The sequence below is a fragment of the Artibeus jamaicensis genome, unplaced genomic scaffold (genome assembly GCF_021234435.1).
Source record: "Artibeus jamaicensis isolate MK-2021 breed Jamaican fruit bat unplaced genomic scaffold, CSHL_Jam_final scaffold_537, whole genome shotgun sequence".
Lineage (NCBI taxonomy): Eukaryota > Metazoa > Chordata > Mammalia > Chiroptera > Phyllostomidae > Artibeus > Artibeus jamaicensis.
In genome coordinates, this window is record NW_026522047.1 from 45880529 (window position 1) to 45896305 (window position 15777).

General features: G+C 43.2%; 1 protein-coding gene across 2 annotated transcripts; it reads right to left on the reverse strand.

The window, feature by feature from the left end:
* Nucleotides 1–1465: 1465 nt before the first annotated feature.
* Nucleotides 1466–15406, reverse strand: LOC119038884 (zinc finger protein 709-like). 2 transcript variants are annotated; one of them, XM_053658074.1, is made up of 4 exons: nucleotides 6356–6384; nucleotides 6100–6160; nucleotides 5620–5785; nucleotides 1466–5501 (listed from the first exon to the last, which is right to left on the reverse strand). In XM_053658074.1, exon 4 carries the CDS (start codon nucleotides 5492–5494, stop codon nucleotides 3983–3985), a length of 1512 nt encoding a protein of 503 aa, XP_053514049.1. In that variant the 5' UTR covers nucleotides 5495–5501; nucleotides 5620–5785; nucleotides 6100–6160; nucleotides 6356–6384; the 3' UTR covers nucleotides 1466–3982. The 2 variants fall into 2 exon arrangements, with proteins under 2 accessions (XP_053514049.1, XP_036987341.2); XM_037131446.2 differs by lacking the exon at nucleotides 5620–5785 and adding an exon at nucleotides 15258–15406 and having other exon boundaries at nucleotides 1470–5501; nucleotides 6356–6482.
* Between the last annotated feature and the right edge of the window lie 371 nt (nucleotides 15407–15777).

The window sequence follows — 15777 nt, forward strand, 5'->3', positions numbered from 1 at the left end:
CACTGTGACAGTGGGTAAGACGTCTGTCAGTCCATGTGTGGCAGCTCTGACAGAAGCACTGCACGTAGAGAAGGCAAATCTTCCCAGAGAGTCTATCCTAGAAAGAACAAAACACTGACCCTTCCATGCAAATATTCCAAGTCAGCCCTGCCACCCAGGGCTGGCCACCTCGGGATGGTGCCCTCTCAGGGACTCTGCCTTGGTCTCTGGATACATGGAAACCTGCCTTACCTTCAGGGTGCTGCTTTGCCTATTCTTGAAAATCACTTGACCATGTATGTGAGGGTTTGTTTCTGGGTTCCAGATTCTGTTCTTGGTTTGTGTGCCAGTATTACAATTTTAATTACTGTAGCTTTCTAGTAACTTTTTAGATTACAAAGTATGATGCCTTCAACTTAGATCTTTTCACTGAAGACAGCAAGTAACAAGAATTAGAGAAGGGCTTCTGTCAGACATGTACAGAATTCTAATGACTTGAAGACCAGACACAGCAGTATTATTTTTCTCAGTACCATGACAATACGGAGAACACAACTTTCTTTCTTTCTTTTTTTTTTTTTTTTGCAGTATGAAACTTAACTGCTAGTTCTGGTAGGTTCAAACAATTCAACTGTTACTCACTGCATTATGTGAAAGTTGTGAATCTGAGCACTGGTGCAAAGGCAGCTGAAAAGTATTTGGGAACTCTAGATAAGCTGTGGGGGAAAATTACTTTACAGAGGATATTATTTAATATAGATGAAATATCCCTATTATTGCAATGGATGCCTGAAGGGACTTTCATCCATAATGAAGTCAAGTCAAGGTCAGGGCTCAAGGCCTTTAAGGACAGGGTAAGTCATGCTTGGGGTCCATGCTGCAGACCGCCAATGGAAGCCCTGTGTGACCTGGCAGTGAGAACCCCAGGGCCTTCCAGCACAGTGGTCAGCACACACTGCCAGGGCACTGTGGGGCTGTAAGAAGTCACAGACGACCCAGCCCCTCTTCTGAGACACCTTCCTGAATTACTAGGGCAGCAAAATGGAGAAATACTGCCTGGAAAAGAACACGCCTTGCTGGAGTTCACTTCTTGTTGCTAATACTCCCAGGCATCCTTTTTTATTGACCTGTATCCCAAATCGAAGTGGTGTCTCTCCCTCCAAACAATGTGTTTCTGTTAAGCTAAAGGTTACTATGAGTTTAAAAAAAAAAGTTTGTAAGTCCTAGCTGGTGTAGCTCAGTGGATTGAGCACGGGCCTGTGAACCAAAAGATTGTGGTTCGATTCCCTGTCAGGGCACATTCCTGGGTTGCAGGCCAGTTCCCAGCAGGGGATGCACCAGAAGCAACCATACATTGATATTTCTCTTCTTCTCTCCTTCCCTTCTAAAGATAAATAAATTAAATAAAAAAAAATAAAGTTTATAAAGTAAAAAGTTACAGTAAAATGTTTAACTTCTTGAAATTATTAAAATAAATTTCTGCTGCCTAAGTGTACAGCAGCGTAGTGATGCCCTGGACCTTCACATTTGCTCACCACTCACTCATGGCCCCACCTACAGTGCCTTCCAGTCTTGCAAGCTCCATTCACAGTTAAGTGTCCTATACAGGTGTACCACTTAAAAAACTTTTATATTTTTACTGTCCCCTCTTCCATGTTTAGATGTTTAAATACACAAGTTCCTCTGTGTTACAATTTCCATTTGTACTCAACACAGTAACACGCTGCACAGATGTGCAGCCTAGGAGCAGCAGACTCCACCGCACAGTACAGGCGTGCAGTGGGCTATGCCATGTAGGTTCATGTAAGCTCACTATGATGTCTGCACAACAGAATCACCTGACGATGCATTCCTCATAAAGTGGCTCCATTGTTAAGTGGTGCACATGTGTAATATTTGCTCTTGATGACTTAGAAAACAGTAAGAAAATATTCCTGAAATAGAAAAATGGAAACATTCTTTGACCAAAAAAAAAGCTACACATAGCTTTAATCACAAATCATCTAAAGTAATAAAAAACATTGAAAGAATACATTCAGCTACAAGTAACAGGGCCCCTCCCCACCAGTCTTCCGGAAGGGAAAAAATGTGCTGCTTCTCACATTTCTCAGGTGAAAGGGCCACATCAAGGCAGCCAGTGTACAATGCAGTGGAGAAGCAAACTCCTGCATCCTTCTCCGTGAGCACACAATTGTAGATGTCAGTGAATCAGGACCACATGCTCACTGGCACTGCTGACAATATGAGGTGTTCCCTGTACAAACCAGACCTTAAATGGACATAATCTAGAGAACAGGGGAAACAGACAATATTCCCAAGTGTAAGAGTCTGAATCAGTTTCCTAGTGGACAAGAGCGCTGACAAAAAAATCTAAACTCTGATGGATCTTTGATGTGGGTCTTCTGAAAATCAGTGGGAAATCTTTATCTCTTAGAAAATGAATATAAAATAGTTGGTGGTTTTGAGGATACTTTTTTAAAAAAGATTTTATTTATCTTTAGAAGGGAAGGGGAGAGGGAGAGAAATATCAATGTATCGTTGTGTCTCATGCGTCCCCTGACTGGAACTGGCCTGTAACCCAGGCACGTGCCCTGACTGGGAACCGAACCGCGGTTGTTTGGTTTGCAGGCCCATGCTCAATCCACTGAACTACACCTGCCAGGGCCATTTTGAGGATACTTTTGATTGGAAGTACAAAAACCAAAATCCTAAACATGGAATAAAATATGGTGTCTTTGAAACTCCTATGTAGCTCTCCCTGAATGATAGCTCCAAAATCTGACTAATGCCTTCTTTGCTGCTCTTTCGGAAGTCTTGTGCAATTCTGGTGAATTCTAAGAAGGAAACATAAAAGGGATGAATTTTGGAAAAACCAGCTAATAACATTACTTGCAGGGCTACATCCCAGCTCTAGATTTTTGTCCTATCACAGGTCTCTCTTCTTAAAGTCTATTCAGCAAATAGTCAGAAAAAAAGAAGCAAAAGTAAAGTCCAAATGTGAAAATAACTCACATGAAACCATATTCTTTCATAAACTTGCCATAACAACTATTCCGACTGTTTAGAATTATGAAGAAAGGCTCTTTTACTTGAAATTCAAGAGAGAAACCTTGTCACTAAGAAAGGTAGAATATATATAATGAACTAGGGATTTATAGGAATTGCCACAAGGCCAGTAGGAAAATCCCAATACCATACTGTCGAATTTCAATGGCCTCTTAGCACATAATGAATAAAAATTAAACCTAAATGCATATTTGAAATACACTTCAACTCACCCATCAATCCAACAGGTTCAAATAAAAGTTTTAAATAGATTTAAGAATAAAATACTACCTATTAATCTTATATACTATTTTTGAATAGTACATATTCATTGTATAATACTGTCCCTTCAATATTCACAATTTCTTGTTTCACTCCTTTAGGCATCCAATGGCTGCTTCTCGTATGTGGCCTGGCTGGGGACTGAACCCACCACTCTGGTGTACCTGGATGATGCTCTAACCAACTGACCTACTTGGTCAGAGCTGGTTACAACTTTATTAATAACTCTTTTGTGCTGTTGTCTGGAACATTATACATGGATTAATTTCCATTTGGCTTTTTCATTCTACTTATATTTTTGTTTTGGTCAGTCAGTTCTCACATGTAAGGCTGTAGACTATTAGATGTTGTTCCCACAGTTTACACTCATTTTTACACAGGGAGTCCTCTCATACCTTTGGAAGGAACTGGGATGACTAGTCCTTCCACACTCCTTACCTGCGTGTCTCTCAGGTGTGCATCACACATATCTTTGAAGGGCTGTGTGACAAAGGCTTTATCACATTTAAATTCACAGAATTCCTCTTCAGTGCGAGTTCATGTATTTAAAAACCTGAGAAGACTATGTTGTTTCTATTCAGGGTTTGCTGTGTGATTTCTTTCATGTCATCAAAAACACCTGAAGCTCTTCAAAGTTTGACATTAATAAGGCTTCTCATGAAGTTTTTGTTTGTTTCTAAGGAACTGTAGGCTTCGCCACATTGCCACCATTCCAAGGATTTCTCTGATGCTTTCTCTTATGAATTCTGAAGGAAGAGGAGTATCTGAAGGCTTTACCACACTGTTGGCATTCATAGGGTTTTTCTCCAGTGTGCACTCTCATGTGGATTTTCAAGGTCTGGGGACGAGAGAAGGCCTTTCCACAGTCCTTGCATTCATTAGGTTTCCCTTCAGTATGAGTCTTTTCATGTTTCCCAAACCAAGATAAACATCTGAAGGCTTTACCACATTGTTTACATTCATAGGGTTTCTCTCCATTATGAGTTCTTTTGTGTGTTTCTAAGGAACTGTAATCTCTGTAGGTTTTGCCACATTGCTTACACTCACAGGTTTCCTCTACAGAATGACTTCTTTCATGCTTTTGGAAGGGAAGGTAATACCTAAAGGCTTTCCCACATTGTTGACATTCATAGGGTTTCTCTCCCATGTGCAATCCCATGTGTCGTTTTAAGGTTTGGTAACGCAGGAAGCTTCTCCCACAGTCCTTGCATTCATAGGGTTTCTCTCCAGTATGGGTTCTTTCATGTAACTGAAAGGAAGAGTAGTAACTAAAGGCTTTACCACATTCTTTACATTTATAAGGCTTCTCCCCAGTGTGAATCCTTTCATGTACTCGAAATGAACTGGGAGAAATAAAAGCTCTCTGACATTCCTTACATTTATAAGGTCCTTCTCCAGTGTGAGTGATCATGTGTACACGAATGCCTGAGAGGCCACCAAAGGTTCTCCCACATTCCTTACATTCGTAAGGTTTCTCTCCCGTATGAGCTCTTTCATGTTTTCGGCAAGAACTGGGACAATTGAAGGCTTTACCACACTGCTTGCATTTATGTGGTTTCTCTCCCGTGTGAGTTCTTTCATGTATTTGTAAGGAACTGTGAGATCTAAAGGCTTTTCCACACTCCTTACATTGATAGGGTCTCTCACCAGTGTGAGTTCTTTCATGTGCCCTCAACGAAGTGGAACAACTGAAATTTCTACCACATTCCTGACATTTATATGGAGAATCCCTAGTGTGCATTATCATGTGTCTCCGAAATCCTGTCTGCCACATGAAGGCTTTCCCACATTCCTTACATTTGTAGGGTGTTTCTCCTGTGTGAATCCTTTTATGTGCTTGAAGGGATGCAGGAGCAGAAAATGTTTTCCCACATTCCTTACATTTATACTTGTTCTCTTTATTATGACTTCTCTCATGTTTTTCAGCCCATTGACGATAACTGAAGGCTCTCCCACACACCTTACATCTATACAGCTTCTTCCCATATTTCTGATAGCTGTAACATTTGTGTCCAGTACATCTGACATGTTTATTCAGGGATGAGTGATGCATGAAGACTTTGCCACATGTGCTGCATTCATGTGGTTTCACTCCGGTGGTTTCCTTGTTCAGATTTCTATCTGAAACAAGAATAAAGTTTTCTCCACATTGACTACCCTCTTTATTTTTGCAGAGTTTCTCTACCATATAATTTCTGTAAAAAAAATGAGAAGTACACACAGTATTAACAATTTCTTTATTAACAATTTTTAATTTATTTAGATATTTAAACTATCCCTTCACATGAAAAGTATAGTTGTTCTAGCCCTGACCTGTGTGGTTCAGTTGGCTGGGTTGTCGCCCTGGAAAGCGAAAGGTCACTGGTTTGATTCCTGGTCAGGGCACATGCTGGGTTGTGGGTTTGGTCCCCAGCTGGAGTGGTGTACACGAGGCAACTGGTCGATGTCTCTCTCCCTTTCTTTCTCCCTCCCCCATTCTCTACAAAAAGAAAAGTGTAGGTGTTCTGCTTTGTCTCAATTGTTTACAGTTCAATAGAAGAAATGTTCTGCAAAGAGGATTTCACCCTTTCTATTATTAAAACAATAATCACATAAAAACTTAATAATATTTTATGTAAGCTATTTTGCAAACACTGAACATCTATGTCATACATAAAAACGTATTTTTGGTGAAAATTTTCTAATACAATAACTCAATTTGAAGTAGGGATTATTTGTTTTGTTTCCTTTAAAAATTTTTCATAATATAATCAGATCTTCAAATCAGCCACTACTTTCTACTGTGTGACTCACCTTAGTTTTCTCCCCTGGTTTTTATACAGTTCTTCAATGTCATGAGTGTCCCATTTTTTTCCTAAAATGCAAACAAGAAAAAAACCCCAAAATATTAAAATTAGAGAAATATTAGATTCTAGGTTTGTTTTTAGCTGTGACCATGCCTTGTTTATTTACCGATGTCCCACCTTTCACCAACCAAATCTTGGAAAAAACACCAATGAGAAACACTTGTTCTCCAATTGATGAATTGAAGGTAACTTTTCATCCGTACCTATGAAGGCCAGGTTCTTGAAAGTTTTCCGCATCACATCCTTGTAGAGTTTCTTCTGTGAAGAATCCAGTAAGGCCCACTCTTCCAGGGTGAAGGTCAGAACCACATCCTCAATGGCCAGTGGATCCTAAAACACCGCAAATATGTGTAGCACAGGATGAGTGAGACTGACAGCACTGGACGCCTAGATCCCATTTATATGACAGTCACATATGATTCTGTCATCTCCAAATATTTATTTTATGATTGATTATCATAAACTTACTCATTGCCTACACTGACTTCCTCATAAGTTAACGGTGTCACAAACACATGTTGCTGCTCTCTAATGGCAGAGACCACAGTATGTTGGGAAATAGCAGAATGTGATATAAATGAAACAAGTATTTTCATTTTAAGACCATCAGTACTTCATGAGAAAAACTCATTTCCTTCCTTATTACCACATACAGGCCTCAAAGAGGGAAGAGTCAAATCAATATAATATTTACTCAGTAAAAACAGAGTGAAGAGCTGAAAGCTTTTTCTTCCACTCCCAACACCACACACGAGAGTCTAGGGAAGCTGTGGAAACCCAATTTGTAACAAGGTCCAGCTGGCTGTATTGTCCCTAAATCACTTCAGGCCTTTAGTGGATAGATGCAGCTGGCGGAATAAAAATATTCTTGTTGGGAGGTTAAAATATTCTTTTAACTTGTTTAATATTCATCACAGAACTCTCTTTACTCTCTGATCACCTTTTCTGTAAACCCAAAACTGTTCTGGAAAAAGTACACTAGAAAGAAAAGATAAAGACAGACTGGTTACAATTTACCTTCCACGACTGAAACAGGATATCATTCATTCAACTGCTTTGAACTAACTTTAATAGGCCAGCAAGGTGCTTATAGCCTGAGACCAGCAGGGGAGGTGAAACTCCCATGGGATGCCCTTGTTGGGGAGCGTGGCACTGTGTGTTCTCAGAAGTGCCATGGTTACTATCAGTGGATTCTGGAACTCCAATGTGGATCAGCAGTTTCCTGGCGAGTCCTGGTATGGTAGACTCAGTAATGTACAGACAAGTGTTACCTGGATTTCTACTCTGGGTATCTGATCAAAGGCATTCCCAGAATTCTTTTTCCAAAAAGGGACAACTGTGAGGACAATTATCCTAGAGTCTATGAACATATCCTGTGGGGCCAACTGTCCGCCATTAGTAACATGACTGCCTAGTGTTTGATGAACTGTGTGACCCTGGGGCTTGGTCGTTTATCAGGAATGTCCCAATTAAGAGATGAAGGGCAGCAACTCTCCACTGAGACCCATCAGTTATGTATGTGTATTGTCCTCCTGGAAGTGCATGTGCTTCCCAGTGTCATGCATTCAACAAATCCCAAAGAATTCCCGAGGAAACTATCTGGGGGAGTGGTAACGTTTTCTACTGCCACAGTATCTTTCAATGGACTAAACAGAGAAGGGGCCACCATTCTGCACGTGGCATATACCACGGGACCAAGATTTGGCTCCAGGATATCACATGGACATATCAGTAGGTGTCCTCCCCTGGTGGGGTACCATTTCCCAGGCCAAAGGCATAACAGTGAGCTCAACAAAGGTAACGTGCTCAGTATTTATGAAGAGTATCTATTTTCAGGAGATCCCAGTACATGATGACAACTACAGTTCTAATGGCACATGGTGTAGGGCCTAGGGCAGGTTCACATGGGTAACTCCAGGAGGCATGAGAGGTCACTGAAGCCTCTACAGGGAAGGTGACTTGAAAGACTCTAACAGGAGCCCTGGCTAGTGTGGCTCAGTTGGCTATTGTTCTGCAAAGCAAAAAGTTGCTGTTCAATTCCTGATCAGGGCACATGCCTAGGTTGCCGGTATGGGTATATACAACAGGCAACAAATCGATCTTTCTCCCATTGATGTTTCTCTCCCTCCTTCCCTCCCCTACTCTTTAAAAAAAAACAAAAACCAACCAAAGAGAACCAAAAGCACTAACAGGAGTGCCTGTTTATGGCAATTTAAATGGTCTAGAGCCTTCTGTCATAGGGGTGCCTGCAAGGTGGGCCAATCTGCCAGTAACAGCACAAATGGGCTCAAGTAAAACTTGCAAACAAGGATATATTGCCTCCTCAGCACCAAAAGCATGGAGAAGCTGTCTGATTACAAAATCATTCTCAGGGACTTAACCAGGTATCGGGGCCTTACATTACGTTAGCTCAATGGCACACACACTTTCTGCAAGCTCCGTTTTTCAGTATTTGTATGTACTGAATGAACGTGAAATAAATGTCCTCAGAGAGGGATGTCATGAGCATAATGTCACACCTGTGATCCTGGAGCAAAGTCAATGTAGTTCAGATCCTGCCTGCAGCGACCCTGGGATGGCAAGGCGACTGAGGTTTCCTGGGAGGAACCAGGTAAAGATGTGTCATGTCTCTTAAGAGGTGAAGGCCAACTGCAGCTGAGAGGCTGTTCAAATTGGCACTGAACAGACCAGACTCTAGCCAACTCTGTGATAACGGGACATTTACCAGTAGGAGTCAGTCATTTCCTCCCTTAATGTTGGGGGGCTGGGTGTAGGTTTTGTCTACCGCTACCACAGCCTCAAGGTTATAGGAATCCACTGTGAGGTGTCGTTCATTCTTTCCAGGTTCAAGAGCAGACTACATAAGGCTGCTAAAAAAGAAGCACTGGGGATAAAGACTTCTTCCTAAATAGGATTCTTACAATGTTTTTCGATCACTCAAGGTCCTGTTTAATTCATTATGAAATGGGTCTAATTAACAAGTTAATATTAGTTGGGGGACAAAATAAACAAATAACAGACTCATAGAAACAAAAAACTGACAGCTATCCAAAGGGAAAGGGGAAGGGGGAGGAAGGTGAAAGAGGTGAATGGATTAAGCAACAAATTGGTAGTTACAGAAGAGTCACAGAGATTACAGCATAGGCAATATAGTCAATAACACGATGATAATCATATATGAGGTCAGGTGGCTGCTTGAAGCATCAGGGAGGGAGAGGGGACGGACCACTCTGTAAAGTACATGATTTTCTAACCACTTTGCTGTACATCTGAAACTAATTCAGAATAATGTTAAATATAAACTGAATTTTTAAGTTAAAAGTATAAGCTGTGGATAAGTTCTGTGGCATCTACTCTGTCACGCCAATTTGAAAGTGGTAGTAGACTTAATTTTAACTTATGAATCACAAGTTCAGAGCTTTCCCAAGTATTGGGAACTGCCCTGCCTGGTTTCAGAAGTTGTAACCCTCCATGGCTAAGGCTGAGTGAGAGACCTTTGGACCATGAGCCACTAAGGAGACAAAGCTTATCTCCCTGGCAGGGGCACTGCCTCTGCTTTTACTTCACCCTGCCTGGCCCCCAATGGATGATCAATTAGCCAATGACAAGTGAGATTCCTCAAGGGAGGAACCATCTAAGACAGGCACGACCATGAGGGGCCCTCAGGGAAGGGCTTGGGGGATTATAGCAAAAGGGGGTAATGGACCCTTGCCCCTGGCTCCTTGGCTTTGACAAGAGCCTGAGTCCTCATTCTGCCTGTAGGAAGTCTCCTAATCTCTTGGCTGCCTTACTTCCCCTGCCTGACTTAAGCCTGAAACAATAACAGAGGGCGATGTAGTCGTGTGCTGGAAAGGGCAGGTTCCTGGGGCAATCAGGCCTAAGAAAGAATACATAAAATCCTGTGAAATCTGCTTTGCTAAGAATGCCCTCGATTTTCTAATAAGGGTCCAAGCATGAAATGAGTTTGTTTCCCAAAGTTTTGTAGCCCTTTAGCTAACAAACCCTCACTCAGAATAAGCCCTCATAGTAGTTCTTTGTATGTTATCTATTGTTTGATCCTTACTGCCTGACAATGATTAATGAGCTTTACCTGTATTCCTGTGCAAAATGAACCCAATAAAAGCCCAATGAGGAAACGGCTCTTGGTCCTTCTCCTTTGAGAGATTGGCCATCTTTCCCCCTCAAGCAGATCATATCTTGGTAGACTTATTCTCATCCGAGGCAGACAGAGGGGGGGGTCTGTTGGCAAAGCACCCCCATACCCAAGGGGTATTTTAGGACAGTGGGTGACATGACTGTAAGAAGTTTGGGCAAAGTGAGAGTTCTGATGGTTAAGGCACAGTACACCTATTTGTCATCTGTGTTGCACACAGAAATTTCCTTAAGATGATGAGGTGAATTGCTTAAATTTAGTGGGATCCCCAGATATACCTGTTAAAAAAAAATCTAGTTTGATTAATTACTTAAAGCTTTGTGAACTAATCTATGAGAGGAGATATTACTATTATTTCAAACCAATGTTACCATGAACCAAAAACCCAACAGAGACCTTTCTTTTCTGTTATGTTAAATTCTTTCAATATATTTTGCATTTGCAATCAGGTCAAATTGTGGACCTTTATTTTAGTACCTTCCCCCCACCACCCCCTGTTCCCCAACCCCCATCCTTCCTGTTTTGTATTTTAGGTCACTGGATATACTTTGGAGGGGGATGTCCTGCTTATCCTGGTATTTTTCGTGGTAACAGTCACTCCTCCAGAGGGCCTCAGGTCCTTGCCATCAGGGTTACAAGCCTCCTGTATGACCGCTGGTAGCCTAACAGAGTTTAAGTGCCCTGGGCTTAAAGTGGTTGAGGTAAATCCCTTGGGTGTGCCACAGTGAGGTATGGGTGTCATCTCCCACAACTCAGAGGGTCAGGATATGTGTTGCAGTACAGACAGGAGCAGTGACAGCCGTGTTACTTCAGGGTCCCATGAGCCCTCTGATATTACGAGAGTGGACTCGGCCCACCCTGAAAAAATCACTCTTTAAGGAGTATGGGCTCACCTCATTCACAGGACAGTTATCCTCATACTCTGCTAATTCCCCCTCTGATTTGGAGGACCCCAGACTCACTCACATCATCACCCTAAACATACAGCAGGGTTCCAGCCAAGACATCAAACCAAACCCCACTGTAAGGATGGTCTGATTCCCATACCCCTGCTCCCAAAGTTTGAGCAATTACAACTTTCAGTTCCAAGTACTCTATACACAACCCAGGCTCGGTGGGTCAACAATGTGTCACAGGACAGCACAGAGCTCGGGGGCTCCCAGTGGACAGCCAGTCATAGGGCAGGAGCCTCCGGGGGAAAAGGAGGGCTGAGGCTTTGGGTTTCTGCAGTCAAACATCAAGCTTGTGGAGTCTGATCACTCATTATAAGAATAAACACAGGCAAGAAAAAAACCGGCATCTGCACAGGCTTGTTTTCATATAAAGAAACACTAACAGGATGATCAAGAAGTGTTCACCGCTAGTTATCTGAGGGAGGACAGAGTCAGGGCCCAGGAGCAGAGCAGGGTGAGGGCAGGGAGTCTTCTGGGGTTTGTTTCCTGGCTTAGGAGTTTTTACACCTTCCCATTCTTTATTTAAAATGAGGGAAGAAATTTAGGCACACCATACTTTCCTATACTTAGTCATTATTTTTAATTCACTTTTACCCTTTAAAGTTCATTTAATTTGAACTTCTTGGGAGTCAGAGGTCGAAGGCCTCTATTTTAGCCACAGGGACCAGCTGAGGCTTACACAGGACGAGGGCTGGGACAGGACCCGCTCCATCTTTCTGGGTGAGACGGGAAGCGGAGATGGGCGGCAACCCTGCCTTGCCTGCGCTCCAGGAAGAGGGGATGGGAAAGAGGGAAAGAGCTGTCAGTGCTTGTGTGTTATGGGGGGGGGGGCGGTTAAGACCAGGGCCCACCTCACAGTGAGAGTTTTCTGAAATGTGGAGTCGTTTGAGTCCAGTTAAAGCCAAGGCGGGGAGTTTCCTACCATTCATGAGATCCAGACAAGAATTAATCACATTTTAAAACCCTAAGTACCCATGGGAACTAGAATGCAAAGGGCTGCAATACTGAATGGAAAAGGGAATCCAAGAAAAGAAGCATAAATACTGGAATCAAAGAACGTAAGCAGCCTGCTTTTCTACAGTTCAAAAGGAAACCTACATTCATAATGTTTAACATATTCGCAGACTTAAGATCTAAATATTCCCAGCTGACAACTTCTAGAGTGGGTCAGCCCGGGGGGAGGAACACCAGAGCAGCCCCAGTAGTGAATTCTGAGCTCCCCCCCCCCTAGGCATGGGAGCGCTCCCTCCCAGGCTGTCAGTTCTCACAAGTGAGGGAAATCTCAGCCTGATTTAGTATGACTCAGACCTAAATGAACCCCCAAATTAACAAGTAATTTTGTCAACAAGACAGAACTGTGACCTCTTTAACAGACTTCTCCACATGTACAAATAACACCGTGAGTGCACCTATACTGTGGATGCAAAACTCAAACATAAGGTCTAAAACATCTGGGCCTAGAAAACCATAACCACAACTTAGGAAGGAGCAGTGGGGACCCCCACCCCCAGGTGCATGTACACCCCAGCTCCCCAGGGCCGTTGCTTCTCAGTGTACAGGCTCCTTCCATGGTGGGTGTGAGCAGATAGGACAACTGCAGGCAGAGGCTCCCCAGAAAGATCCACTGGGCCTTCAAGAAGTAACCCTTCCTTAGCTTGTGTTCCACAATGGAGGTACTTGAAACATTATTGATACTTAAAATTGACACTGTGGACAAAAAAGGGAGCCACATACTAAACCTAACAAGCTGAGGGGAGGCCCGAATGGTGGCCTGACAAACTCAGAGACCTAAAGTAAGGACATAGGATGGTCTGAGATTAAAACTTTTTAACTGAAAGCAGGCCATGGCAGGTAGTCAAGTCCCAGGTCTGAATCTTCCCTGACAAAGGTCAATCTTTACCTTAACTGAGCCTATTGTGTTTTTTGCACCTAAGATAACACAGCTTTAAAATGTCTGGGTGATTTCCTCCCCACCCTGCCTCACTACACCAGAGCAGAGACCACAACCGCCCCCCCCCCCACTTTGTTATTGTTATCATGTTAATTTAAGTGTTAACTATTCCATACCCATTTATGTAAAAGAAGTTTGCGTCTATTTTTTTACTTTTTAGCCAATTCACAAGATCCCTCCCCACCCCCACTGTTTTGCTTCCCCCTTCCCCCAACCTACCACCCACTGATTTCAAGTAATTCTTGAAAAAAATTACCCTCCTCCAAAATCTGGAGGAGGGTAAAGGACTGGCAATCCTCCTCAGTTTGGCTCAAATAAACTTGTAAAACTTCTCTACAGCTTTAAGCGTTTCTTAGTTGACAACACAAATCCAGTTTTTGAACAGTTTAGCAAAAATTCCTTAAACCCAGTGTTTATGTGGAAAAAGGGAAGAAAATTGTATAGCATTTTGGCCTGGCTGGTGTAGTCACCTACAAAGGGGACAGTCACCTACAAAGGACTTCCCATCAGACTGTCAGTGGATTTCTCAAAAGAGACCTTACAGGCAAGAAGGGGCTGGGAAGAAGTATTCCAAGTCATGAAATCCAAAGACCTACAACCAAGATTGCTCTATTCAGCAAAGCTTTCATTTAGAATGGAAGGACAGATAAAGTGCTTCTCAGATAAGGTCAAATTGAAGGAGTTCATTATCACCAAGCCCCTATTATATGAAATGTTAAAGGGACTTATCTAAGAAAAAGAAGATAAATATGAACAGTGAAAGGACAGCAAACGCGCAGTTATTAACAACCACATCTAAAAAGCAAGCTAAAAGGACAGCTAGATCAGGAGCAGAACCATAAAAATGAAGATCACATGGAGGGTTAGCAACAGGGGAGTGGGGGGAGGAGAAGGGGGGAGAAGGTACAGAAAATAAGTAGCATAGACGGTAGGCAGAAAATAGGGGAGAGGGCAAGAATAGCATGGGAAATATAGAATCTAAAGAACTTGAGACACATGGTCATAAACTAAAGGGGGAGAATGGTGGGGACGGGGGGCAGGGTGGAGGGGAATGAAGGGGGGAATAGAACAACTGTAATGGCATAATCAATAAAGTAAAAATTTAAAAAAATGTAGTACGGGAATATCTTTTCTCATAATCACACCTTTATTGCCTGTTTAGAAGTATTTTAAACTGTCTCTAAAGTTCTATACACTAAATAAATTTTACCCTTACCCAAAAACAGAGACTTAAGTGAATAAATTCTTTTTTTTTTTTTTTTTGGTGACAAATTCAGTGAAGGGGCAGTGTTGACAGGAGAGAACACCCAGGACGTTTCCAAAGAGGAATCTCCACCCAAAGGGCTTCCCGTAGGATGTCTGTTTCCAGGGAATATCTTGGGCGGTTAGACACGAGGTTTTGTTCTGTTTCCTCTCATGTAAAATATCCACAGAGAAATAGAACCTTTAAAAATATGAGCCATTCATGCCTCCTGGGGAAAATAATAGTTAAAATACTTGCTCTGTTTGGAATGCACCACGGAGAACATTTGACAGTGAAATGAATCGCAGAGAAGTTGGTGTTTGGGAAGGAGGTGATCTCACATTCAGGGATTTATTGCCAGTCCGAGGAAGAGCTAGGCTGGTGGAGGGGCAGGGTCGTGAATTTCAGACCCGGCTTCTCAAACGTTTGGAAACCTTAGGAGAAAACAGGTACTACTGGGTTGAAAATAGGGACCGTTGACCCCACAGCTAATCTCACGTACGAATTAAGTTATTGTCCCGATGACCCTCCCACTGCAGCGTCTCGGGAGACACCGGGCTGTGTGCTCAGAGCTGCGCAGAGAGGCGCCGGGGTCTAAGTCGCCGCGCAGTGACGCGACTGGACGCCGGGGGACCCGGCTGTCGGCCCAGCCCCCACGCAGCGAGCTGGAGGGGACTGCGGTCCTCCGGCGGCCGGGGGTTAGTTGGGTCCGCAGGCTACGGACCTGACCGCCGCGAGGCGGTCCAGCAAACGGTTCCAACCAGTCCCTCGTCCTGCTCTCCTGACTAGGCCACCGCACACTCACCATTTCTGGGGTTCCTGGGTCTCCCCGAGTTCTTCCCACGACACCCATGCCAGCGCAGATTACACCAGGAACACGAGATTAGCAAACCCCAGGAAGGTTGGAGAGAGCAGGAACCCACACGCCGCTTTGTACCTCACCCCACCCACCTGCCCCAGCAGCACCCTTGATTGGACACTTCTCTAGGCCCCGCCCCCTCATCTCTGATTGACAGCAGGCGGGAGAACGCTAAGGTCTTCCAAACCAGATGGAGCTCCTTCAAACCTTACCAGGCCTGGTAGATTTGCATTCAGATACAAACTTTTCCGGGGTTAGGGCTGACTGTGCCCAGCATTTTGCGAACACTTGGGCACAGAAATGTGCAAAGAATTCCTGATTGAATTTCTAAGTGGAGCAAGTACAGAACACAAGGGTGACGTTTCAGCAGGACAGGGACACTAGAACAAGAGAGTCTTATGTCCTCTAGGGGTCAAGGGCTTAACCTAAGACTGGGAGTTCACTTAATGAAACTGCGACTCTTGTC

Bases quoted from the DNA above. Each gene is read 5' to 3' on its own strand.
- LOC119038884 (XM_037131446.2), bottom strand. From the start codon at position 15,305: ATGGGTGTCGTGGGAAGAACTCGGGGAGACCCAGGAACCCCAGAAATG. The intron at 6,483-15,257 runs GTGAGTGTGCGG...GCGGTGTTTTAG, and splicing joins ACCCAGGAACCCCAGAAATG to GATCCACTGGCCATTGAGGA. The intron at 6,161-6,355 runs GTACGGATGAAA...TTTGCATTTTAG, and splicing joins CAAGAACCTGGCCTTCATAG to GAAAAAAATGGGACACTCAT.